Raw genomic sequence first — 26,803 nt, 5'->3', positions numbered from 1 at the left:
CTTAAAAATGTCCAAAAACTGCTATAAAATCTGAACTGATCAATATTTTTTTCAGACTTTTTTCTGCATAAATGTCTACAATTCAGTAAAAAAGTCAATCTGTCTGAGGATTTTAACTGTTTAAATGCCAGTTTAATAACTTAACGTTTTGTTTTTGATGAAAAAATCATAAATAATGAGCTGTTTTCCATAAAACTGATGTTTGGCGTCTTGGGTCTGACTTGGTAAGAATATCTAAAATATTGACTTGATTGCATCAGTAGTTTTTGTGTAGCACTACCCTCTTGTAACCTTAGCAAACAAAAATGTCTCATTGACTTCCATCATAATTACATTATTCAATTCTTCAGCGATGGCACAATAAAATCATTCATTCTGCATTATTAGGGTTTTATTTAGGAGTGAAATGTCCAAATGTGTCATTTTTAGTGTTCGACGCTAAAATCAGTTGTCTCGTCATTTTTGGGCCCAGACATAAAATGTTTGTTTTTTTTTCGTTCATTTTTGTGCTTGTGTTATTGAGTTTAGCAGGTTATTTTAAGGCGTGTGTGTGTATTCAAAGCCACATATGCACACCTTTTCAAGTGCTGATGTGGTTTAAGAGATGTATGCAGAAAGAAAATCAGGAAAAAAATATTAATCAGTTAAGTTTTTGTAGCAGTTTTTGGACATGGACGTAAATTTAACGGATGCATGAGGGTTTAAGCATTTGTAGTCGTATCACACATACAATACCAGCTTTTCTACTTCTATTCTATCATCCACATTTATTAAAACTAAGAGGAGATCCTCATCCCATTTACCATTGCATATACTACTAAAGGAAACACAACCCAGCTGAATAGTTGCAGCGTTTTAGTGACGTAATCACAGAACAGTGTCGGCACGCAACATAAATATACGTTCACTGCCCCTCTATGCTGTATTCTCCATGTAGACCAGTTGCAGGAGTATCTCACCATAACCTAACTGTGGCCTTTACACTGAAACCAAGTCATCAGGACCCTAAGAAAGTTGTGTGGCCTAGCAAATGCCTGAATGTACCCATAACGTTTCCACATCCTCTACTGATGCAGCAGTTTTGTCCTTCAGGCTGGTAACAAGCTGCTTTACCGTTGTTAAATTGCTTTCTCATGTCGTCCTGACACACCGTGAGTGGCTTATTCCTGCACTCTTTCTCCGGGGCTCTGGCTCCTGGTCAGGGTTACTCCAGGACAGTTGGTTTTTCACTGCAGAGATGTGTCTGGGTGCTGCAGCAGCACAGAGCAGCACAGAGCAGCACAGAGCAGCACAGAGCAGCACAGAGCCGTCTAACGTATTACACCTCCAATGGGAAGTGACAGGGACGTACACACCAACAAATCTGTGACTGCAAACCTACGTGGAGCCGTGTTAGAGTGCCGCGTTCAGCACTCTGCACGGGTCCCAGGAGAGATTACTGTAAAGGCAGTGGCTCGGTTCACAGCAGCGTCGTTCGCTGCAGCATCGCACACATGCATTCAAACACATTCACTCTGTTAAACCTGGTTCCTGTGTTAAGTGAGGCTGCACTTCAAAATAGAAAAGGTGTCATTGTGGCAGCAGCCCTGATTAGGTTTTCCAGATGCTTATTTTTGACTCTGAAAGTCACACCTGACTACATAACACTGTAACACTGTACCCAGAGGCTGTTTCTGCTTTTTCTTTTTTTTTTTTTTTGCCACATTTGTCTTGTTCTTGCAGCTGAGCAGCACTGCATTGCACCTCACTGCTGCTTTCCACGCAGCAGTAAAATATTCTTCTACTCGTATCACGGTGCATGGTTCAAAATAATGAGGTTCTACCACAAGTTGAGATCATCATCACATGGTCTTGTATTCATATAGCCTCTCCATGCCGAGGCGGTAGCACCAGAATTCTGTATATTACAGTATTTTTCGAAGTTCTGACACTTTTTTTTCATGCATAATCACGTTTTCACCACATTTTCTACTGGTTGAGGGAGGAATTAATGCAGTAGATTGACTAAGGATGGACTGTTTTACTGTGATCATGATTAAATATTGTAAAATAATAGTAAATAATAGCAGTAAAACGGGTTTTCATGGCCCAGTGTTATCACTTTCTGCTGGTGTGGAAATCTGGGGATAAAAAAAAAAAGAGAAAATGAATTAAACGTTATCAAGATGAAATGAAGAAACAGGGACAAGTATGGTTTAATTTATTTTGACATATTTATTAATATTTAAATATGTATAATATGATATGTCTATAAGGGCAATAACAGCGTGACCGGCTACCGTAATAACTGTAGTCTGAGTGCAACATTTTTTTTCTCATTCATAAAAAAACTAAAACTGAGGACACTTTTGGGGACAGTTACAGCCGGGGGACAGGTCAAGTCCTTTCGTTCATTACATTTTTTGGACCTTTCCATCTTCATCACACCTCTGTTAGAGGCTTTACACCATCAAAACGTTGAATCAGCATCAGAACAAGTCGGTCACGGAGATTTCTCTGATTGGCTGATCAGCTTAACCAGGAACCAAAAGAAGAGGAGCTGAAGTGATGGAAGTTATCACATCCCATATGAAAATCCACATATACTGCACAAATATTTTCAACATGATCATGTTGAATGAATGAACTAAATAAATCAGCTGATCAGCCTGATTCATGAGAGGCCAGGACTCTTCTCAGCTCTTCTACCTCTCAGCTAATAGTGACTGGTTTCCCTTCATTGAACAGTGAATACCAGCAGCTGCCATCTGCTGGTATGAAGAATAACTTCCGTTCACGCTGGCACGTAACGTATGTGGCAACGAGCTGGTGGCTGTGGTGTCTGCGGTGTGTTCGAGTGCATCTTTTTCTGTTCAGACACAGACGACGGGAGGCGGAGTCACAGTCAACCTTTGCTGCAAGAAGTTTTTTTTTTTTCAAACATGAAAACCAGCCTCAACCAGAAAAAGAGATGGAAAAACCACCAAATTTTCAGAAATGTTTGCCAAAACGCTCCTTCCGTTCCTTTAATTAAACCTCCATTTGGTCCTCGTTTACTGGCCAAGGACGAAAAAGGACACATTCTTCAGATTGTTGTGGCTCTTCTGGTGCAAACCTCTGCTCCTCCTCGCTGAAGTGCAGACGGCCTGTGAACCCTGATACTTACAGCAGGAGTCATTGGATTTGTAGTTCTACGAGTCTACGGTTCTGTCTTTAAAAAGACGGTTCAGTCTCTGTACTTATACATTAAATATAAAGCGCGGCTGCAGCGCGCTACATCCTGATTTACACGCTGGCTGTGACTAATCTAACCCCGGGCTCGTCACTTACTGATAATGATGAAACAGTGACACGTATGTGTAATCTTCCTAATCTCCCTCATTAGAGCGAACTCAAAGAAACTTCCTCTCTGCATCGTGCTTACTGGCACAGAGACGAACAGCATAAACCGCCTGCACCTTATATAGACTCCGGCTGTTACACAGACAGAGGGTGTTTGTGTGTGTGTGTGTGTGTGTGTTCACTGTGTGTGAAGAATATTAACAGAAGTCTGACAGGAGGATGCACACACCTGGGACATGCTAGCAGAAAGCTGTAGTTCAGCTTCTATCTGAGTGTGTGCTTTTGATTTTGCACATTTTCTTAATTCTTTTTTTTTGCTTTCACACTTATGAATATTTTGTGTTTTATTTGCACCCATATTAGCTTCCCCTTTTTTGTAATTCTTTACAATCTATCATAGTGTATTTCCTTTCACTCATTCCCTTTCACCCATTGTTGCTTTTATTACACTTGGGACACTTTGTCTACACATTTCATCTTCTGAACTCACTGAACTTGGATTAGAGTCACTTGCTTTTCTTCAACACGACGCAGCAGTAAAATGAATTTCATGACTCAAAAGCACGACTATGTACATGTAGGGCTGGGTGATGCACTGGTTCATACTGAATACCGGTATTTTTTTTTATTGTTTTTAATATAAAGTCATACCGGTGTATTTGATTACACAGCAATAGGAATGCTGCACCGTGAGACACCGTTTCAGACTGGACTGTTTTCAGTGAACACACATGGTGCGACCGTGTCACTGTGAGACGTAGTGAAGATGGAGAGGTCCCTGTCTAATTTCCCTGTCTTAAATGACCTGTCCTTCAGCTAAAACTTTCCCTGAAAATGTTCCAAATTTCGGCTTTTTATGAACTAGAAAAAAAAAATGTTGCGCACAGATTACAGTTATTACGGTAACCGGTCACGATGCTATTGACGTCACAGACGTAGCAGATTATATATGAATACATTTGTCAAAATAAAAGAAACTGAAACTGTCCCTGTTTCTTCTTCTTCTTCATAACATTTATTTTATTCTTTTTTTATCGCAAAGCTGTAAATGTTCCCAGATTTTCACATCAGCAGACGCACAAACCTGTTTTACTACTAGTGTGGGATTATTCTACAATATTTACTCATCATCACAGTAAAATAGTTCATCCTTAGTCAATCTACTGCATTAATTCCTCTCTCAACCTGTAGGAAATGTTGTGAACATGTGATTATGCATAAAAGAAATCCCCTGATGTACGTTTTCGGCCCTACGTTACTTGTCTGCACGGCTGATCGCGTGGGCTGATCTTGGCTCCGTTCGTGCTTTTGTTTTTGCTCCTGCTGCAGAATAGACCGAACAAGCTTCTCAGCAGGGGAGTTAAAACCACATTTCTTAAGAGAGGATTGATGTTTTTGTTTTTCATTTTAAACTGTGCTGTGGTTATTGGTTTAGGAGCTGGCATGCAAATCAACGTGGGACCACAAATTGGGCTTAAGCACAGCATCACAGTTGGTTGTTAGTTTGGCCGTGGGACCTCGGTTTTATTAGACTGTTTCCTTTTTATGTTCAGGTTCGAGGGAGCCTCATGTCATACCGACCAAGCTTAAAAGCAAGTGCATGTGAGACAAACATAAAAGACAATGAAGACAAAGAAAATATAAATCCAGAAATGTCCCTATTAAAGTGTCACACAGCGACTGAATGTACCTGAGCTAAGGAGCCCGTATTATTTACTGATACATTTATCTTGTGTTTTGCAGATCAATGTGCGCGTCACCACCATGGACGCTGAGCTGGAGTTCGCCATCCAGCCCAGCACAACAGGCAAACAGCTGTTTGACCAGGTAGGACACACACACACACACACACACACACACACACACACACACACACTGTGTGCATACACTTGCATACATTTTCTTTTCATTGCCAGACGCATTTCTGCAGGAAAGATTTCAATAAAGATAAATTGCGAGACACGAGTACTTATTTTGTCCTGAACTCTTTGTCCTCCTGGAAGAATCACATTGTTTTTTTGTTTTTTTTTTAATCTATTCCTGAATGTGTGTGTGTGTGTGTGTGTGTGTGTGTGTGTGTGTGTGTGTGTGTGTGTGTGTGTGTTTGTGTGTGTGCCAGGGGGTGCTTGGCTGGGTTTGGGTTGGTGCTGGTTCTGTTCAGAGATGGCTCACAAAGCCTTCTTTGTCTAAACAAGGAGACGGTGCCTGGCTGGAATTGTTGGGTGGATGGTAGATTGTGTACGTTTGTGTGTTTGTGTGTTTGTGTGTGTGTGTGTAGACTGTCTGGGAAGCAAAAGGGCAGCTTTCAGTGCTGTTTCATGTCAGACTATAAAGGGTTGTTGGTGTTGTGGTGATGCGTGTTCTGCTTCACTCTTTGGCATCAAGGCTGCACGATACATGTGACTGTTCGTCTCTGTCTGCGTGTCACTAATCAAACTCTGCGCAAAACGATTGATCTCGAACAATGTTCTTTCCAAGGTCTTCATGCGCTCGTGTAAAGACGGAATCATTTTCTCGTTCTCGCTGCCTTTCACTCACAAACTCTCATGACATCCTACACCCAGGACATGTGCTGACCCCTTCCTGACCTCAGGGCTCCGCTCTCTTTCTCTGGTCCCGCTCTCAAACAGCTTTCAGGCGTTTCACATGTGAATAAAATATTCTGTCCGTGCCAAACTGCTGCATAAAGGTAGAGGTTCTGTCTAAGAAGAAAACAATAGTATGCGTTACAGCAACAAACACATTAATATCGATGGGTAAATTGTTCTGGTGAGAACGACTTTCTTCTGTTTGTTTCTACAGATCGGCCTTGTTCTTCCTCTGTTATCTTTACCATGTATTATTTTCTATTTCATTGCACGTTACTGAGCACAGATAATCTCAGATACTGTTTTATTTTTGAAGATTTGTCGCTAACAAACATCCATATAGAAGAGCTTGACTTTACAGCAGAGTGGATGTAATTTAAATGCTTTATGCCCACACTTTTTTAGCTTTACAGCTATTTTTACATTGACCAAGTCAGAGTCAGCAGCAAGATGCTATGATATCTGTACATAAATTATCAGAATATCACTGGTTCACTTTGCAGCAAAATAAACATGATTATTATATAAAGAGTAACTTATCAGAAGACATTTATCAGGCATTTGAGTTTTTCTTCATATCAATAAAAGTAAAGTGTGATTATGCAGTAAATACATCCCAAAATACACAGAACTCATGCTGGTTTTTAAGAAAGACGTAGTAAACAGGAACTTTGTTTGTAATGTACATATAATAAATATCACATTAATTAACTAATCTATCTATTTTTATTTTTATTAAAAAAAGTTGGTTCATTGCACCTTTATGATAAAAGCGCTGTCCCTTTAAGACAGATGTGGTCTTGACTTGTGCATGAATCCAGATGTGTGACACTGAACTGAGGCCATGTCACAATAAAAGGTAAAAAATGAATAAAAAGAGATGTTTGTTTTGGAGATTCAACAGATAACTACTAACATCTGAAGCATTTTTTTTTAAATGGCACATGATTTACTGCCTTCCACGTTCTGCTCTATGCTGACGATGTCCCGGTCGACCTTATGCAGACGATCCTTAGATTTAAGTGGGTTCTGCTCGAGGTTTCCTCCTGTTAAAAGGAAAAACTTCCTTTTAACAGGAACAGGTTTCAAACCGGATTCTGTAAAGCGTCTTGAAGACAGTTTGTATTGTAAAATTGAACTGAGTATTTCTAGTCCTTGAACATAAACATTCACTCACGTTCTCACTGATACTTTCATTTCTCTCTGGGACACACTTTTCCTCTCTCTCCTCCTCTTACTCTGTTTTCTCTCTCCTGTCTGTCTCTGAAGCATCGTCATAGCAACCACCTGTCAAAAGCCCAGTGATGCGTGCACACGGAGCTGCTGTGAAGTACGAGTGAATCTGGAATCGGATGCTTGTTTTAAAGCGTCTCTTTACAGTCACTATACATGAGGCGGTGTCTCCATACAGTGACTTAAGTGTTGTAAACTGTTTTAAAGGTTCGACTAATAACTATTTGGGTGATTTATCAATCTGTATTCAGTCATTTCTCATCTGCAGCAACTGATCTACTTGATGTGAACAAACATTCGCTTGAAAATGTTGGATTCTTGCAACCTTCAATCGTTTCTCTTGAAAAGTTCCTCAGTCTGTAGGTCATGGTTTCCTCTTCGCTGTCTTGTGATAGAGAAAAGTTCATTTAATTACCAGCTAAGTAGTTTTTTTTTTTTTAAAGAGTTTTTGTCCCAAGCAAAGGTTGGCTTGGGACAAATTCCAAGGACGACTTCCCAGATGATTTTGTGTAAAAAAACAAAAAAAACAATCCAATGTTCCAGGTTAACTGACGGTGATTTTAACTCTTCTGAATACTGATTAATAGTCATTAACGCTCTATTTTTGTTTGTTTTGTGTGTTCTGATCTTTTGGTTGGACAAAAAATCTGACTAAATGATTAAACATTCAACTAAGAAATCTTTAAAAATTTGTTGAAATTGTTCCTCAGACTAAGGAACCTTTTGTTGGTCAGGTTGATTTCAGCATAAACAAATGAGAGGAGATAACACAAGACACTTCTTTATGCATATCAAAAACTGATCAGCTTCAACAAGCAATATTTCCTGCATGCAAATGTGTTGTTGTGTTGTGGCAACAGTCTCCCAGAGACCCTTTTAGCTGCGTTGTAATGAGGTTACATGCATTAAAGGAAATCACATGTCCTGAAGTGAATGTTGAGCCCTGCGTTAATGTGTCATTCAATAAACCGCACCTGAAAGCTATTTCATTTTAAATTGTCCAGATTCACATTAACGAAGAGAAGATTCCTTTGATAAAGAGGCTGCAGAGAAACATGTAAACAACTATAAGCTCACTCAAATACACACACACACACACATATATTCACGCACAGGCTGATGAAAGGTTATTGCAAATTAGGAAACGTTTTTAATCAAAGCTTCTGGCCAAACATGCATGAACCATAATTACAACCATGAGAATGAGGGTTCTGATGCTCTGCTCAGCTTGATTTCTATATTATCTGTTGTGCTGCGGTATTCTTCTTCCCTGTTTGTTTTATTCTTCTTCTTCCATCCTGAAATCCTTTATCCACATTTAGAGTCGTTCCCTCTAAATAAAACTGGTCTTGTTCTGTTCTGTTCCTTCCCAGTGCCACTGTTTTTTGTTGTTTTGTTTTTTTTTCTGTGTGGGAATGTGATGCAGATTGTTTTAAATGGGTGTTTATGCATGCGACTATCTGGCACACATGGGTATTTTAAATTGTTTATGTGATCATGTCTTCCTGTGGCTACGTGTGAGAGTCAGAGTTAATTATATGATACGATTGTGGTCATATTGACCGTGTAAATCACATTAGCGTCTGAGTAAGTGTCCACATCCCCTCTGGGAGGCTATTTCTCTCTCTGCAAATGGGACACAACAGTTTGTGGATGACAAACTGTTGTGTTTCAGAGTGTAGACATGGAATAATAAAAAAAAGTAAAGTGAAAAGAGTCGAACAAGGACAGAAAAAAAAGGATGAAAGACAGAGGAAAAAACAGTGTAATGCTTTCATTATTACCACAGGATAAGATGTTACAGTCCCTTGTTCCAAGATCCGAGGCAAAACAAAAAACAAAACAAAAAACGACCTGCAGGTTAGCAGTCAGCTACCAACTAGCAACCAACAAGAAGACACCAGCTAACTAGCCTAGCGGCAGTAGGCAGCATGAATATTAGCCAATGATGCACAGCTTTTATTTCATGCCACAGATAAAGTTTGTCATCCAAAAACGTGGACATTGCACTCAATTGTTCAAGGGATTTTTGAAATTACTCTCTAGGACACAGGTCTTCAACAGGGAGTCAGCGACCCCTATGGGGTGCGTGGAGGTACTGCAGGGGGTCGGAAAATCTTTGGTTGATTAGATATTTTTCTTATATTTCTTAAAAAAATTCCCCCACAATTTAAAATTTCTTTAAATACAAATCACAAAACATAGAAGATTTAGAAGCAAAGCACAAAAACATATATATTTTTCAAGTGAACAATTTTAGCACCTTTGTTTATATCCATGCAACTTGTATTTAAAACCTGTGAATGAGATGCTTAATAAAAAATACTCACAAATATATACATATTCATTTCAGGAAAAACTTCCATCTGTATTAAAATGTGCTGTGTGAAGCTTTCTACGTAAACTGGATCTTGCACCAATACCCGTGGGTTGAGCCTGTAAACAGGAAACAAACAGAGTTTTTCTGTGGTTTTAGGTGGTGAAGACGGTGGGTCTGAGGGAGGTGTGGTTCTTCGGCCTGCAGTACACAGACAGCAAAGGCTACGTGACGTGGCTCAAGCTCAACAAGAAGGTGACGAATCCTGAACCACAACCACTGACAAAACCAACACAGAGAACCTCATATCTACCACTCGTCACACATTTAGTTTATCCCTATTTTTGTCATTTGTGTGGTACATTCATGCATATTGAACACATGATTGTTTTAGTGTGAGGTCACCAGTAAACACTTGTCATCCTGTGGTTACTTTATTACACTATAACTTGGATGTATCATCTTGCTTTTTTGTGTTGTGTTGACGAGTGACGAACGTGTTGTGTTTGGATTTGGTTTTTCGCTCCAGGTGACCCAGCAGGATGTGAAGAAGGAGAATCCTCTGCAGTTCAAGTTCAGAGCAAAGTTCTTCCCAGAGGATGTTTCTGAAGAACTCATCCAGGAGATCACACAGAAACTCTTCTTCCTGCAGGTAGTAAACAGGTCGCGGTCTAGCCCTAACCCTAAACCCAACCCTAACCCTAACCCTAAACCTAACCCTAACTCTAACCCTAAACCTAACTCTAACCCTAGGGACCCTGGGTCAGTCTAACATGATGTGGATATATAGGGGGAAAAAATTAATAGAGGTTGTGGGCATGAATAAAAAGTCATCATGGATAATTCTAGTTCATTTCAACCTGGTTTATTTCCTAATAATTGTAGCTTTGTGGGTTATACTTATTTTTCATTCTCAACTTTTGAGGAGTTGCACAAAACTTCACACAAATCGGGGCAGCTAGCAAGACACTCTTGTCGCTATCCAAAAACATGATTTTTACATTAATGTTTTTTTAAGTTTAAAAAGTCTATCAGTGTGAACACAGAAACTGAGACTGACTTCCTGTAAAATCACTACATGGACTATTATAGGACGAACACATGTTTGGTGTTTGGCTTCTGTGGAATCAGTTGACACAAACAATGAGCTAAACCAAGTGGAAGCCACTGGAAACATTACGCCTTCACTTTCCTCTTTGCTGTTAACTCTGAGGAGTAAAACCTTTTAGTTGTGAGAGTGAGGCCTGTTGATTCTACGATTTCAGTTATTTTTATGTGTCCATGGACGAGAGGAATCCCAGGTGTGGGACTACCACTAATGAATCTGTCACTGTGACATCATGTCATGTCTCGTAAAAGTTGATGGATGGTAAAACAGCAACTGAAGGCAACCTCAGACTCGTAAACAAACCGGCACGTGTGAATGAATGTACCCTCTGACCTCACTCAGAATCATTAGGTCAGTCGGCCCAGATGGAGATCGCTAATGCAGTTAGCATGAATTTCATTCCTTCTACTACTTCTATGTTCACTTTCACTCCTCACACTCAGCAACAAACTAAACATGTAAGTCTAACTATCCGGCTTTTTGAGAAGTTGCAGGGAGCTCAGTTAAAGAGGTGAAGAATAGGTCTGCACGATTATGGCCAAAATGATATCGATTATTCGTCATATTAGGGAAAACATCTGTATTTTTATTGCACTACATTTAAACAGTTTTCAGTGTAAAATGAAACTTCAAATTAGAATAAATGGTTAATAATAAAAAATGTACATTTTGTGTAAAATTTACACAATAATTTGGCCTTTATGCATTCCTCATACTTTGGGCTGGGATGTTTTTTTAGATGATTGAACAGATTAGTTGTGTTACGCTGCGGGGCAGACACAACTCTGCAACACTCTTTGCATATAGCTTGTTCTTGTTTCCCGTCACTCTCCCTAAATCCAAAATGAGTCCAGAAAACGGCCGCAGATCCCTTTTTGAGGCGGTAGCTCTTCACCACGGTTTTCTTCGTTTCACATGATGACTTCGAGGCTAGAGAGAACCGGTGCCCTCGCTTTGTCATTTAGGCAGTTTAATGAAGCCTGAACCGTGCGCTCGCCCCCTGGTGGTTGGCTGACTACTGGGCTGGATTAGATATGCAGCAGAGAACAATGGTTTCCAGTGGCTTCCATTTGGCTTAGCTCATTTTAAATGTAAATATTGCCAACATAAACATTGGTTCATTTAATCGTGGCAAAATTGGATTAATTGTGCAGCCCTAGTGAAGAATGAAAAATTAACATGAGCCAGAAATGATCATTTAAGGTGAGGATTTCAAGTGAGCTGACATTAAAGTTCTGGTCTTTAAAGATCTGCTGTCTTGTTTAATATTTGAGCAGTTTGGCCACGAAGGTCACAAGAAACAAGAATTAGCTCTTTGATCTGACCACATGTTTGTATTACAACAAATTCAGATGATGGTATAATTACTGAGTGACACAAAAGTATCATCAGAACCCAAATCCCTTTCTCAACTGAGCTGCAGATGAGGCTCTGGAGATGATTTTTACACATGACTCTGAAGACACCACTGACAGTGTTTGTATCTGCATGTACCTCCTCTCCACAGGTGAAGGAGGCCATTCTGAACGACGAGAACTACTGTCCTCCGGAGACGGCCGTGCTGCTGGCCTCCTACGCTGTCCAGGCCAAGTATGGAGCATACAACAAGGAGGTTCACAAGCCTGGCTACCTGGCATCCGATCGCTTACTGCCACAGAGGTAAAGGTGATACACACTGATGTCACACTGGGTCTAAATCATTGATTCCTGAGCCCTAAAGTTATGTTCAGACGTGCTGTGCCTCTGTAGATGCAGCCACACTCGGATATTAAAATATCTTTATGTCTCATGACAGAATAACCTGCACAGTGATACCATTATTAATGCCGGCAGGATATTATCTGATAGATATTCCAATAAGAGTCAATAACTCTTATCCTGGTTCAGCAAACTATTGTAGCTGCTGTCTAATACAGCACAGTGATGGTAGTATTTATTATTTATATAATTGATTCTTGACCCGTGTTCGTCTCCCCTTTCTCCTGTGTGTGCTCCCTGTAGAGTTCTGGAGCAACACAAGCTAACAAAGGAGCAGTGGGAGGACAGAATACAGACCTGGCATGAGGAGCACAGGAGCATGCTCAGGTGAGTGTGTCAGCTTCTGTGTTCAACAGGTGGGAAACTGCTGAATTGCTTACATGGACCCTAAATAAAATCTCCCAGTTTCAAAAAAACAAAACAAAAACAAATAAAAAAAAGCACAGAGCTTCTTTGAAGCTTTTCTAGTTAATTGAATGGAAATCCATTTAGGTGCAGGAATATTTTCCCCCAAATTTTCACTTTCAGTCATGTCAGTAACCGGGGTCAACATGCAACTCTCTGCTTTACTTTCTATTTCAGGCATTTAGCTGTTTTTTTTTTCCTTTAATAATAATACAAACTATAATTTTTTAGTGAACTATAGTATTTATGTGTTATTTTTTTTAGTAAATCCAACTTATGTCCGTGTGTGTGCATGTACACAGGGAGGATGCAATGATGGAATATCTGAAGATCGCTCAAGACCTAGAGATGTACGGCGTCAACTACTTTGAAATTAAAAACAAGAAAGGCACAGAACTGTGGCTGGGGGTCGACGCCTTGGGCCTCAACATCTATGAGCACGAAGACAAGTAACTGAGCACACACTCATCCTCATTCTCCGTCCTTCATCACATTTTACATGACTCGGTAATAGTGGATTTGTGTGTGAAGTTTCTCAGTCATCCAGTTTAAAATTCACTGGATTTCACAGGCGTTTTGTTCATTATGTTTAAACTGGTTCTGTGATTCTCAGCTTGAAGCCTTAAACACATCATCCGTTTAATGACTCAAGAATCCACTCCTACTTACTGTATGTCGAGGGTTCGGCATCACTATACGTTGGTTCATTTAATGGGATCCTGATGTCAGATGATTGGGAACCACTGGGAATTACATTAATGTAACTGGATAAATCAGCAGAAAACTTAAATTCTGTCCATAACAACAACTCCCACTCTGAGTTTGGATGATTCCACCATTGCCACTGAGCCACTATTGCAGTTGAGAGAACACTATTATTAATATTATCACTTAATATTCTCTATAATAATATTGTATTTATAGTAATTTACCATTACAATCGCAGCTATTTCATTGCTGGTTAAACAATGTTCTGTAAACAACTGAATGCATCACTTGCAGATGGATTTGGTTTGACAGTAGCGCCCTCTTTTGACGAGGAACAGCATTGCAGTGAAATAATCTGCACTCATTCACTCAGTTTGCAGCATAAATCAAACAATAATGAATGGAAGTCAAGAAAAACCAAAGGATTCCTCAGACAATCTATTTGTAGACTGAAAGTTCATGTTTAAATTATCCTTTAACCTCATAAACATTTTCACTCAGGTTGTCGCCAAAAATCGGTTTCCCCTGGAGCGAGATCAGAAACATTTCCTTCAACGACAAGAAGTTTGTCATCAAGCCCATCGACAAAAAAGCTCCTGTAAGTGTTGACGAATGAATGCAGAAATTCTTATTTATTTTTTGGGGGGAATTTTTTAATTTATTCGCTAAATCCTCTCATTCTCCAGGATTTTGTGTTCTACACTCCTCGGTTACGGATCAACAAGCGCATCCTGGCGTTATGTATGGGCAACCATGAGCTGTACATGAGGAGGAGGAAGCCCGACACCATCGAGGTGCAGCAGATGAAGGCTCAGGCCCGAGAGGAGAAGCACCACAAGCAGATGGAGATGTACAGTTCATGCATTTCTTCTCATGTATTTCTTTTAGATTTTTTGTCGGTCACCTATAGGTTCCCACTGTCTCTTGCCTTTAGAGCCCTTCATGGTCCACGTCACGGTGACATCACGTCTTTAGTTGGAGGCAAAACTTAAGCTTGAGGCAAACAGTGTCGCTTTCAACGGTGAAAATGTCGTCTTGCTGTATTTTTGGCTTCCAAAAACAAAAAATCAAAAACACCAACTTGAAGTTTTATCACATACGAGCCACTGCCACTGATTTTTGACTCTGCTTACTTCTTGTAATATCATTGTACGAGAAGCTTCACTTGATAAAGTATGGACAAAAGTCACCGTTTAAATTCTTCTGTTGCAAATCTTGCACATGTCCATTCCAGACATTGTTACAGGCGTCTAACGATTCGTATACTTTCAATTTTTCTTTCGTGTAGAAGTTTTCTCAATTAGGTACGTGTAAATGTCTGGCCATTGGACAGTGGACAAAACCGTCCACCCAGTGAGTGATGGACGATTTGACAAATTACGTCAACTTAGTCATTATTTGGGGGATTCTTGTTACATGTTAATGCTATTGCTAATCGCTAGCTAACGCAACGTTAGTTGTATGTTTCAGGGGTGTCCAAGCAGAAGTTGCATTTACCTTGTTACTCTCCACAGTGGTTCCACTTAACTTCTTGTAATATCTTTGTTGGAGAGGCTTCACTTGATAAAGACAGACCAGACTTCGTCCCCTCTGTGTCCTCCTTTGGACAAATCGTCCATCCAGTGAGTGAGAGTGTAGGGGTCGGTGAATGTAGTCCCATCAGTCAGAGTCAGCTTTTTGGGAGTGAGTGTATTAGTATACTCTCTAAAATATGTGTTTTCCTCGTTCATTCTTGCCAAAACAGTCCGTTGAAATATGCTAACCGGCGTTTGCCTCCGGCTAAGCCCCGCCCCTCAAAAAAATGCCACATTGTTTACATTGAGTTCTGAAAACTAAATCAGAATCGCCAGGCAATATCCAAGTACACCTGCGTGTAGAAGGAATGTGTCTCCAGTTTAAGTGGCCTTATTTCACACATAAAAACACTACAGCGCTGCAAATTTCCAAATCCAGAAAAACCTGCCACCATAATATTAAAATATAAAACCAAAACATAATGTTTACGGAGATTTGAGTTCAGACATATACTAGCTTTTTAATTGCTTTACTATATTGCACACAGGTACGATAAATACAGGAGGGTGTAGTGAAAGTCCTCAAATCTTTAATGAATTGAGCTTTATGTGATGGAGTTTATTCTCAGGTTTGTGTATGAACATTTTTTTTTATTATTTCATTAATAGATCATTAACAAGGAACCCCTCAGTAGATCGAAGGCTCTTTCCCACCAGGTGGTCTTCCCCTCAGCCTTTGAAGGAAAACTAAAAAGTTGGTGTGACAATTAGTCGTCTTGAGCAGTAGGGGGCAGTGCTGCAATGAGGAAAAATATACACTCAGTACCTCTTCTGCAGCTCTTTTCCATTGGTGATAAGAAACTTATTATTTAACTACTGTGTGACATCACACAATATGTGCACATCAGATTGCACCCAGTACGCTCATGCTTAACATTATTAATTGCAGTAATTAATTCTTGTTGGTTTATGTGACAGTTGGTCGCTCTTTTGTCTCATATAGTTAGACAGTTTAATGTATTGCAACATAATGTAAAACAAATGGTGTAGAGACAAATTGTCACAATATTGAACTGGTGTATTAGTGGTTATTTTTTTGTCTTTTTTGTCAATTGACAGAGCGCAGCTTGAGAACGAGAAGAAAAAGCGTGAGCATGCGGAGAAGGAGAAGGAGCGAATCGAGAGAGAGAAGGACGAGCTGATCGAGAGGCTGAGGCAGATCGAGGAGCAGACGCAGAGAGCTCAGAAAGGTGCAACCACGTCAACGTCAAGCGTGGCCTTTATGTTTGTTTATGTGGAGGCCGTGGGAGTGACATGTCTGTACAAGAGTTTGTTTTGTGTTTTCATATCTACCAACAGTTGTGGTTGTTTTGCTGCATCTAGTTTAGCTAATTGTTTTTGTGCCTGTGGTTTAGACACAGCGTCTAAAACAAAAGATCAGAAAAGATGTTTTTTCTGCACTAATATCTCATCATAATCCCATAATCATCTAGACAATTTTCACCAGAATTTAAACGTCAGCCAGAAGCCACACACAAGCCTCAGTGATGCCTACGACTCTGAACAGAAACTGCTCATTTTTGTGAATTTGCATAAAGCAGTCGCTCCACGCATGCTGCGCGGAGCAGGTTCAGGCAGCAGCAGGCCTCTCCCGAATCCCGTAAATACTTCTGATTCATTCCATAAATTTAACAAAGCACTGAAAAGTCTGGGTTGCACGTAGACACTGTGGGAACTGCCGGAGAATGCGTACATTTACATAAAACATGCCTGCAAACACATTTAGAACAATTATAAAATATGCTCACACATGAAGAAATAATCATAAAATTTGGCGTAGAGTTTGAAGCCTCTGCAGTTTCAAGGACCTTTGAAACAGACACATCTCTGCTCTCTACTTCTACAGTACAGTCTTTAATAAGGGGAAAATAAATGTAACTATAATAATGAAACAACTTTCCTTTAAAAATGATCTTGAATGAGGGCTAGTTGTATATATTTATTCATAAATTCCACTTCTTGGGCCTGACCTAGTTTAGCAGACGCCCTGTGAAGATAATTTAAAGTCCCCACTGCAGTGAACTGGCTTCTTTCCGTGTAGCGAATAGACTTAGAAATAAGTCTTTTATATACGTTTATCATTATGTCTCCCTTTTACATTGACGGACAATAAAAGAAACATGTTATTATGTGTTTATTTTTTGTGATATGGACGTTATGTGTATGTAGCACATGTGCTAATTTTCATAGGTGGCTTTTCTAAAAACACAGAGTGATCAGCAATAGGAAATGAGACAAAGTTCATGATCATAACCGTAATAATAATAATAATAATAATAATAATAATAATAATAATATAAAGTCCGTATTTATCCATGTGAACATTGTTGTTTTGCTGTTGCATTAGCACCAGTTTTAAGTGATTGTGCAGTGATTCCATACGTTAACCCCTTTGGCTGAAAAGTGTCCACATGATGTTGTGCACCTGGGAACAACACAGTCATTATTGTAAGAGGCTCGTGCGATTGTTCGGCTTGAACTCCAACGTCTGTTTATCAGTGCAGAAAACAGGCGTGTGACATAAATATGAAGGCATTTAAAAACCAGTCTGATATTACAGTAAATTATAAAGTTTTTAAATGCAAGAAGGTTGTGTTTTTGCAGGATGCCACAGTCAGTGACATCTCATTGGTTACAAACGGCACACAAATTTCCTGAAGGCCATTAAATATCAATAGAAGTATTGATTTCCTCCTGCAGCAAGTTTCAAATTACGCTGCAGCAAAAAATGTTTAAATGTGAGTTTACCTGTAAATAAATTTATTAGATAGATGAATAGATACTTTATTCATCCCAAACTGGGAAACTTCGCAGTTGCAGCAGAAATGTACAGGCACTCAACGCCACACATACTATATAACAGAAAAAACACAATATAATATATACACAACATTTACAAGAATTATAAAATAAGCAGGGGCGGCTTTTTAATTAACTTACCACAGAAGTTTTGGTGAAAAGTGAAAGAATTCTGGCTTGAATTAAAATGCAGCTCATTTAGGATAAAAGGAAATAATTCTCTAGCATCGTCACTTAGGGATTGTTTATTATTGCATTTGTTTTTTGTGTGTTTTCATACTGTGACGTTATATTCTACTGTCTCAGGTTCAAATCTTTTGATACAATACATTTGAAAATATTATCTTTGATTTGGGTCGGATCGTGCCAGACCAGTTGAGAACCACTGATGTAGAGCACTAAAGAAATATAGTGCACCTGTAACTGATGCAACTGTGTGTGTTGTACAGTCTGTGATGGGTCAGGGTTATCAATGATTGACAACAGTTTGTTTAGTGTCCTCCTCTCCATCACCACTTCAAAAGTTTCCTGTCTGCAGCCACTAACAAAGCCATAATATACCATGTGTCTGGTCCAGACTGGTTCTGGATGCTCCGCGCTGTAAATAATCACACAGTCGCACACGCTAAGACGGCGCTTGACATGTCTCTGCGCGTGCGTTTCTGCAGAGCTGGAGGAGCAGACCCGCAAGGCGCTGGAGCTGGAGCAGGAGAGAAAGCGAGCGAAGGAAGAGGCCGAGCGGCTGGAGAGGGAGAGGCAGTCGGCGGAGGAGGCCAAGGCAGCGCTGGCTCAGCAGGCGGCCGACCAGATGAAGAACCAGGAGCAGCTGGTAAATGCCGCCACATCCCGGTCACAACCGGTGGCTGGAGCGGAGGAGAATGCAAACCGTAGTTCTCCACCCTGCTGCAGTTTATCTTGGCGGCGTATGGGTGAAAAAATATGACTACACCAACACTACAACCCTCCACGTCCTGTGTTCAAACGTCAAATTTATTTATTTTAATGAAAATAAACTAGTTTGTAAATACTACAGTAAAAAGGGGGAACGTGTGAGGGTAGTTCAGTAGTTTTTCCTACAATCATGAAAAAAACGCAATCTCTCAAATGTGAGAAGTTGATCACCCTTTCTGTTTCATATCAAACTGACACGACTTTTCGTTTTTTTTTTGGTTCAGAGTGGTAACTTTTTACTGGCACGTGTTGTTATTCCCACCAGGCTGCTGAGTTAGCAGAGTTCACAGCCAAAATTGCTCTGCTCGAAGAGGCAAAGAGGAAAAAAGAAGAGGAAGCGACAGAATGGCAACACAAAGTAATGTAACCCCTGTGTGTGTGTTTGTGTGTTTGTGACCTTTTCCAGTCTTCAACTTCCAACTTCAAATTAAATTATGCACGGTTTTAGCCTTGCACGCAGTCTTACGCACGGATGTTGTAAAAAAAAAAACTAAAAAAAACAGTTTAAATATAAGAACCAATGCAAGAGGAGACTCCAGCAAATTCCCCATGGGCTACAGCAGCAGTGGGTAATTTTGTTTTTGCACCATGTAGAATGAAGCTGAATTCATAAATATAGATTAGAAGTCATGGAGATGTCTCAGTTTCCCTTAAATTACAGAATAGTATTTAAACAACATTTCTTTAAAATTAAAAAACAAAAAAAATATATATATAAAATGTCTAATCAACCAAAAGATTTTGTGACCCTCCTGCAGTACCTCCACAGACCCCCTAGGGGTCGCAGACCCCCTATTGAAGACCTATTTTATTTACAACAAAATGACTTTGACTGATTTTAGGACTGACCACTTGTCTGTAGACGTATTATATATTATCTATATTAGCTGAAACACATTCCACTATAAAACCTTAATGTTGTGTTTCCAGACTCATGTTCTGAGTGGATTTTAGTCTGAAGTGATCATCAAAGGTCACACAGCTCATGATGGAAGCAAGTGTAGAGACGGTGATTAGTTAAATGTCTGCAGCCGCCAGTGTTTCTCCCTTCACGTATGTATATATGCGTCTGTGTGTTAGGCTATTTCAGCACAAGAGGACCTGGAGAAGACGAGGGAAGAGCTGAAGACGGCCATCTCGTCTCCGCCGGCGCCGGAGCACGACGAGCAGGACGAGATGAACGCGGAGGCGAGCGCCGAGCTCCTCAGCGACGGCGTCACCAGCCAACGCAGCGAGGAGGAACGCGTCACTGAAGCACAGAAGAACGAGCGCGTGAAGAAACAGCTACAGGTAAAACAATCACGTCACAAAAAAATTGATTATAAAAAACAAAAAACAAACATGAAATTGGAAGGCACTTCTGTGAGTTTCGATGAAGCTGGATTAAAGTGATGACAGGTGAACAAATCCGCTGTAGCTTTGTCTTGTCACGTCGTGTCAGGTCAGTAAAGTGGTAATGTAAGGCATTACAAAAAAATATTGCAATATTTTGCTCAGTTCAAATGTCAGTAACCCTCGTTACAATGGATTTTAGACATGAAATTAATGAAGTTGTGTGTTTTTATACTGATTCCACATTAGCAGAGAAACCAAAAGATCTGTGCATCTCGCAAAATAGCACAATTACACTGAATGCAATGAGATTTATTGAGAACCCAAAATCCATATTTACAGTTCCTAAAAGTAATTTAAAAGTAATGTTACATTTCAAATACAGTAGTATTATAATTACTTTGAAGTTACAGTAATAAGTAATAAGTAATGCATTATGTTTTTGAAGTTACTTGGCCAACACTGCTTACTGCTCACTGCAAAATGTCAGGATAGGAGTCAAATAAATTATAAAAATTAACAGGAAATAATTATTAATATTTTTGCGAAAGCGGAAGTGACTGCGTGACTTTCAGTTAAGCAGCCGTCCGGCTGCAGTGAAGCAACTTTTAACAATCCTCGTAGCACACAATCACAGAAAATTTTAGATTTAACTTATTTTATTTCACCACACTTGCATATATCTAATGCAACCATGTGATGGAGAGTCAGAAGGTTTCTACATCCTTTTTTTTTTTTTAAAGCCTGTGGCACTTCCTTAAATTCCCTATATTTCCCTAAACCTTTTTGAAATGAGCTAATGAAAATGTGCACGTTCAAGCTCCTTTCGGTTTGTAGTTTCTTGGACGCATTCAAATGTTCCTGGGATGGTCAGATTCTCCAACTTTGGTGTTTATGCTGCAGACGACATGTTCTTTTGGCTGTCAGCATTAATAGTAATAATAATAATAATAATAATAATAAATAAGTCAGTTTGATAACTGTTTCTAGTATCTGCATAATTATAAGTATTGATGCATGATTCGTTCCAAAGCCATGCATGTTAATGAGTTTAGCTTTTCGTCTGCATGGAAAACACGCAATACTCACGTGTTTAAGTTTTCCTGGTTGCATTGAGCAGGTAAGACAAAAAAAAACATAGATGTGATAAACAGAATAGAAGTTTTGAATGTAGAACAGATTTTCAGACCTGTTTACTGCAGCAGTTGTGTCTGAGGTTGTGACTGAGGAGTTTTACAGCAGCTTGATATTTGCTGTCAAAGCTTCGTCAGATACACCTGTTGTGACCTGATGCATTGGTTTTCTGTATGACCCACACGCAAGTTGTAAACCTTTGATGACCTTTATGAACTGTGTGTACGCATGGTCACGCATGTTTGACGCACAAATCTGGGATCATCAATTTCTTCTTACCTAAAATTTCTCCTACTCCGCGAACAAAGTTAGAACTCCGTCAGACCACGCGTACGCACAACTGATGAAAGAAATGTTAATACACACCCTTTTAACTATATACTTACTATTGAAACTTAATTTATTGCAAAAAAGGCTTTAATCGTAACAATAATTGATTTTACTAATGTATGGACCAAATGTAAATGCTGTGTCATCCTCATAATTTATTATCACAATCATAGCAATTCAGTTCTAGTTTATTAATTTTACGATAGAGTGGAACATATGAAAATGTTCATTTTGACATGTAACACTATTGACCTTTATTACATAATTTACTGGTTATAATTGAGAGGTGATTCCGAAGGAGTTTCAGTGCTATGACTGTGCACATCTGTAGTTGATCTCATTGATTAATGGCCATGGAAGAGAGAGAGATGACAGATGTAGCTCTGCTGGAGGATATCGCTGCCCGTGCATTCAGGAGCGCATCTTCAGGGACCGTCAAAACATGTTTGACGAAAATGAAGAATGGCTCATGAGCCGTTCCCCGGCTGCCGAGGCATGTTTCGCTGGAGCCGCGCCTCCATGGCCCGACACACCGCTCTCACCCTGAACCTCCTCAGGTGCGAGTCCTGTCCGCCCTTCGGTTTCCTGGCCACAGGTACATTCCAGACAGGAAATAGCGGATCAGACTGAGGTTTCACAACCCGCTCTGAGCCGTGTCATCCTGAAGGTGTCAAATGATATCATGAAAAAAATAACAACCTTCTCAACCTTCCCTTATGACAAACAAAGTGAAGTGAAGCGGGGTTTTCATGGCATTGCTGGAAGCCAAATACTACTGGAGCGATAGACTGCACCCATTAAAGTGCACATTAAAGCTCCACCGACAAACTGCAGGTGATGCAGGTAATCTGTGACGCTGCTTCAGTGTGTTCTGAAGAGTTTTTACTTTTTCTGGCCTCCAAATTTGCCGCATTAATCTCAGTTTCTTACTTTTTTGGGGTCGTGTTTCACGTTCTCTCGGCTTCTCTGTGGCAGTATGCAATCCGTGATTTTGCGCACATATTAGCGTAGAGTCTTTTTTACAGACTTACTGTTGCCTCAGGTTTCACACGGGAGGCGTTCTGGGGCAGATAATACATCTATTCTAGACTGTGTAATTGTGTTCACTCTAATTATATGTTGACTAATCTAACTGACAGATGTTATTAAGGAGTTTATGATTACATATAAAAGGGAGAGTAGTTTGGTAACGCACAATTTCATGAGTATTTTGTACGTGATCTGTCAGATCATTCAGCCGCCACTAACAAATGTTTGTGTTTGTGTTTTCGCTGAATAAACAAAAGTCAACATTTAATGTCCAAAAAGATGCAGGAGCCGTAGATTTCCTATTATGAGACATGACAGTTTTCATTTGTTGATGTGAATCGTGTAAAGGCCTGTTCACACATACATTAGAATACGATCGCTAGCGGCCAGTTTAACGTGCGTCTCCAGATCTGAATATTTAATATTAAAACATCTCCAGGACTGAGAACAGCTCTGTTTTATGTGAGTGCGTCATGACATATGGTTATTATTTGTTGAACTCTGTGCTGATCCTAGTTACAGCCCTGGAAGCTTCAATACACAACGTGATCTCCGATAACAAAGGAGAATAAAGACATAGGTGAATTCCTCCTCATACGCCAACTTGACCGCATCAATAATTAACACAGAATCTCTCTTGTGTGCTCATATTAAATACTTTAATTTGCGAATTCTTCCTTAGATCTGCAGCTATGTTTAAGTTAATTAGCAGCTATTTTAGTCATTGAAGTTTTTCCCTTTTGATGAATAAATGAGTGACGCCGGACGCGTCCTGGAGGTGTTCACACCTGTCTTTCACGATTACAATGTCTGAACAGGCCCTTAAACGTGGAGTACAGGGCTGTTGAGGACGACTTGTGGACGACTTTGTCACATGGTGTGAGCAGAACCATCTACAGCTCAGTGTGACAGAGACAAAGGATCTGGTGGTGGACGTGTCAGTGTGGACATAGTGGAGGATTATAAGTATCTGGGGGTTCACATTGACAATAGACTGGACTGACGTCCTGTACAGGAAGGGCCAGAGTCGCCTCTATTTTCTGAGGAGGTCGAGGTCTTTTAACATCTGCAGGACTATGCTCAGGATGTTCTACGAGTCCGTGGTGGCCAGTGCCGTCTTCTAGGCTGAGGGTAGCGGACGCCAACAGACTGAACAGACTGATACGTGAGGCAAGTGATGTTGTGGGAGTGAAGCTGGAGCCTCTGACAGTGGTGTCAGACGGGAGAACGCTGAAAAAGTCATCCTGGACAATGAGGCGAACTTATCTTATATTTTCTTACTTATTCTTATTGCCAACATGGCTCTTTGTTTTTAACACTGGTACACTTTGGGAAGGAGCTGCTGTAACGAAAAGTAATTTCCCCCTGGGATCAATAAAGTGATTCTGGTTCTGATTCTGAAAACAACTCCTCATCTAACTTTGACCAAACGTAGAAGTTTTACCGTTTTCCATAGAGAGTATCAAGACGGAAGCCAAAGTTTAATTTTAGCTAATTATCTGAGGCTGTAGAAACAGGATGTGACATAATGGCACCCGCTAGCTGTGTATATATATATATATATATATATATACACACTTTATTTATATTGCACACTGTATAATGTCATGTGTCATGTCTCTCTTTTTAGTCTACTTAGTACATCCCGGATGTTTTTTATATTTTATTGCTGCATCATAGGCCTTTGAGGAATTTCAATCCTGTGTGTTGCACATGTCAGAATCAGCAGTAAAGTTGGCTTTGATAAAGAGATCCCATGGGATAATAAATAAATAAATAAATAAATAAATAAAAATAATTACAGTGAATAATCCAACATAATGAATGGGAAAGGAAATATTCACATCCCTTTACATTTGGTGGTGAAAAGATAAATGGTGAAATTCAAACTGCACCTATAATAATAATAATAATAAAAAAAATGCTTCAGTTATTTGAGGTAATGTAGGAACACAGTGGAAACAAACTGAACTATTGAGTTGTGGCAACACAACAAACCTTGTGAAACACAAAGTCAGGTTAAACCACAACACAGAATAAGAGGTATTTATGATGATGAGGACAGAAGAGGAAAGAACAGGGTCAGAATTAAGATGAAAGTTTTAATTTTATAGTAGTTCTTCTTTTTTTAGTGTTTTTTTTTTAAGTAAATGAGTTCAGAGTTTAAGATAAATAAATAAATTACTCTGATGTCTTGTATTCTTTATGAAGCTATGATGTTAAATACACTACTCTTTTTAGATTTACCAGACAAATTATTTTCACCAAGTATCGGTGTATCGCTGATACCAGCCTGATTTTTTGTTTTACTACGTATTGGATCGGAAAGAAAATCGGTATCGAACAAAACTAGTCCTACTTATGAAATGACATCTCTATTTTCTCTCTCTCTGTCTCTAGGCTCTGAGTTCAGAACTGGCCGAGGCTCGAGACGACACCAAGAAAACCCAGAACGACATGCTGCACGCCGAGAACGTCAAGGCAGGCAGGGACAAGTACAAAACCCTGCGCCAGATCCGCCAGGGCAACACCAAGCAGCGCATCGACGAGTTCGAGTCCATGTGAGCCGGAGAGAAACGCCGAGGATGCCATGTCAACGCCCCACTTTTCCCTGCAAAGCCCGCGACCGGCTGCCACTCCGGGATCCTCTGCGTATCCAGGAGACAAAAAAAAAACAAACAAAAAAAAAACGAACAGCTAACGGGCTTCGTAGCTTCAGCCTCGCCAAATCTCTGCCTGGCAGCGGCCGGCCAGTCGTACTGCTATCCGCTTTCTAGAGCTCTGCCCTCACCCCCAACAAAGCACACGTCTTTTAATCCGTCTGGAAAATAGCAAGCGACAATACCCTCCTCCCTTCTACCCTTTTTACTGGCAGTTTTAATGCTTGCATGATTAAAACAGGACCCTTAGACAAAAAAAAAATTGTGAGACTGGACACAATCGGTCGCGCTTTTACTCGACAAATTAAAAAGGCCATTTGTAGCTGTAGCTCGTTGATGTTTTTCCGCCACGCTTTAATATCCTTACTTTTACGTCGTTATGTCATGAGCAGAGCAATCGAATTCTTTTTCTTCTTTTCTTTTTTTTAAAACGCCTTATTTTGTCTCGTTTCTTTCCCGTCTATTGTTGTTATTTTGTTTTGGGACGGCGTCATTGTTCTGTTAACTTTAGCTAATTTATCTCCTAGAACGAGTTTGCAAACGGTCCCACAGAGAGTTGTGGACAAACTCGGTGGAGTTTCACATTCTCACTGTGCATTTGTTCAAATCTATATTTTGCCCCACAATAAAGAATGAATTTATATTTGCAGAAATACAGCTACAGTATGATCTCAAAACTCAAAACTTTTTTTTTTCTTTTTGACAAAGCATGACATGTCAGACTCTTTATAAATCTCAAAATAAGCCTGGATTTGAGTCCTAAAGCCAATTTTTCATGAATGACTTTTCCATTTCTAAATCATCTTTGCACACTGATCAGACATCAGGCGTATAACGACACGCTGACTTATTTTTTAATGACGGATAAACCTGGACTAAACAAAAACTACTGAACTTTATTGCATTTTTTGAAATAACATTTGTTCTGGAAAATAAATTTTTTGCTCAAAAGTGTTTATCCACAGAATGTTCATTTGAACGTGCAGGTTTCTGCAGGCGCAGATGATGTACCAAGCAAACAAAGCATGGGGAACATCTTAACAGTTAATAAAACATATTTTATTCAGTGATTTTTTATTTTTATTTTATTTTATTTGTAATGATTGCAAGATAATTATGTACAAAGTCCACAGACTTGAACGACTCATCAAAGCTAGAAAGTTCAAACTTTACTGGTCACTTTTACATCACCAAAGTTAGGTCTGTCTTTTAATGCTTTTGTTCTGGGTTTCATTGCCTAAAGCTTAATGGAGTTGCACAAATGTTTGAAAGAAACTGATCCAATGTAACACAAACATAATTTTTTATTTATTTATTTTTAAATTTGACATTAATTCATTTCTTCTTCTTTCCTCTAGAATGGATCATATATTTGGAGCTGGCAGTACCTTTACTTATACTAAAAAAGTAAAATATATTTCTCTGGCTGATCTGTATTAGACGTGCAGACAGAACACAGTGAAACAGCAGCAATGGTCAAACACTATAATCATTTTATTTTGGTTTAATACAACCACCATTGGCCTGAGCAAAGGAAAACACTTTAGCATTTAGCA

General features: G+C 39.6%; 1 protein-coding gene across 3 annotated transcripts in view; it reads left to right on the top strand.

The window, feature by feature from the left end:
* Window positions 1–26,198, top strand: part of LOC125017604 (radixin) — a 46,400-nt gene extending 20,202 nt beyond the window's left edge. For all 3 annotated transcript variants that reach the window (XM_047600969.1, XM_047600971.1, XM_047600970.1), the window contains exons 3-15: window positions 5,065–5,148; window positions 9,619–9,714; window positions 9,989–10,111; window positions 12,075–12,226; window positions 12,569–12,652; window positions 13,033–13,179; window positions 13,940–14,036; window positions 14,125–14,288; window positions 16,072–16,202; window positions 18,480–18,640; window positions 19,028–19,120; window positions 19,843–20,052; window positions 24,988–26,198. In XM_047600969.1, coding sequence (XP_047456925.1) covers window positions 5,065–5,148; window positions 9,619–9,714; window positions 9,989–10,111; window positions 12,075–12,226; window positions 12,569–12,652; window positions 13,033–13,179; window positions 13,940–14,036; window positions 14,125–14,288; window positions 16,072–16,202; window positions 18,480–18,640; window positions 19,028–19,120; window positions 19,843–20,052; window positions 24,988–25,152 — 1,707 coding nt within the window. In that variant the 3' untranslated portion in view covers window positions 25,153–26,198. The remainder of the gene's footprint in view (window positions 1–5,064; window positions 5,149–9,618; window positions 9,715–9,988; window positions 10,112–12,074; window positions 12,227–12,568; window positions 12,653–13,032; window positions 13,180–13,939; window positions 14,037–14,124; window positions 14,289–16,071; window positions 16,203–18,479; window positions 18,641–19,027; window positions 19,121–19,842; window positions 20,053–24,987) is intronic.
* Window positions 26,199–26,803: the final 605 nt, after the last annotated feature.

The sequence above is a fragment of the Mugil cephalus genome, chromosome 12, assembly GCF_022458985.1.
Source record: "Mugil cephalus isolate CIBA_MC_2020 chromosome 12, CIBA_Mcephalus_1.1, whole genome shotgun sequence".
Classification (NCBI taxonomy): domain Eukaryota; kingdom Metazoa; phylum Chordata; class Actinopteri; order Mugiliformes; family Mugilidae; genus Mugil; species Mugil cephalus.
The sequence above is the reverse complement of the archived record's forward strand: the minus strand, read 5'-3'. Positions and strand labels throughout refer to the sequence as shown.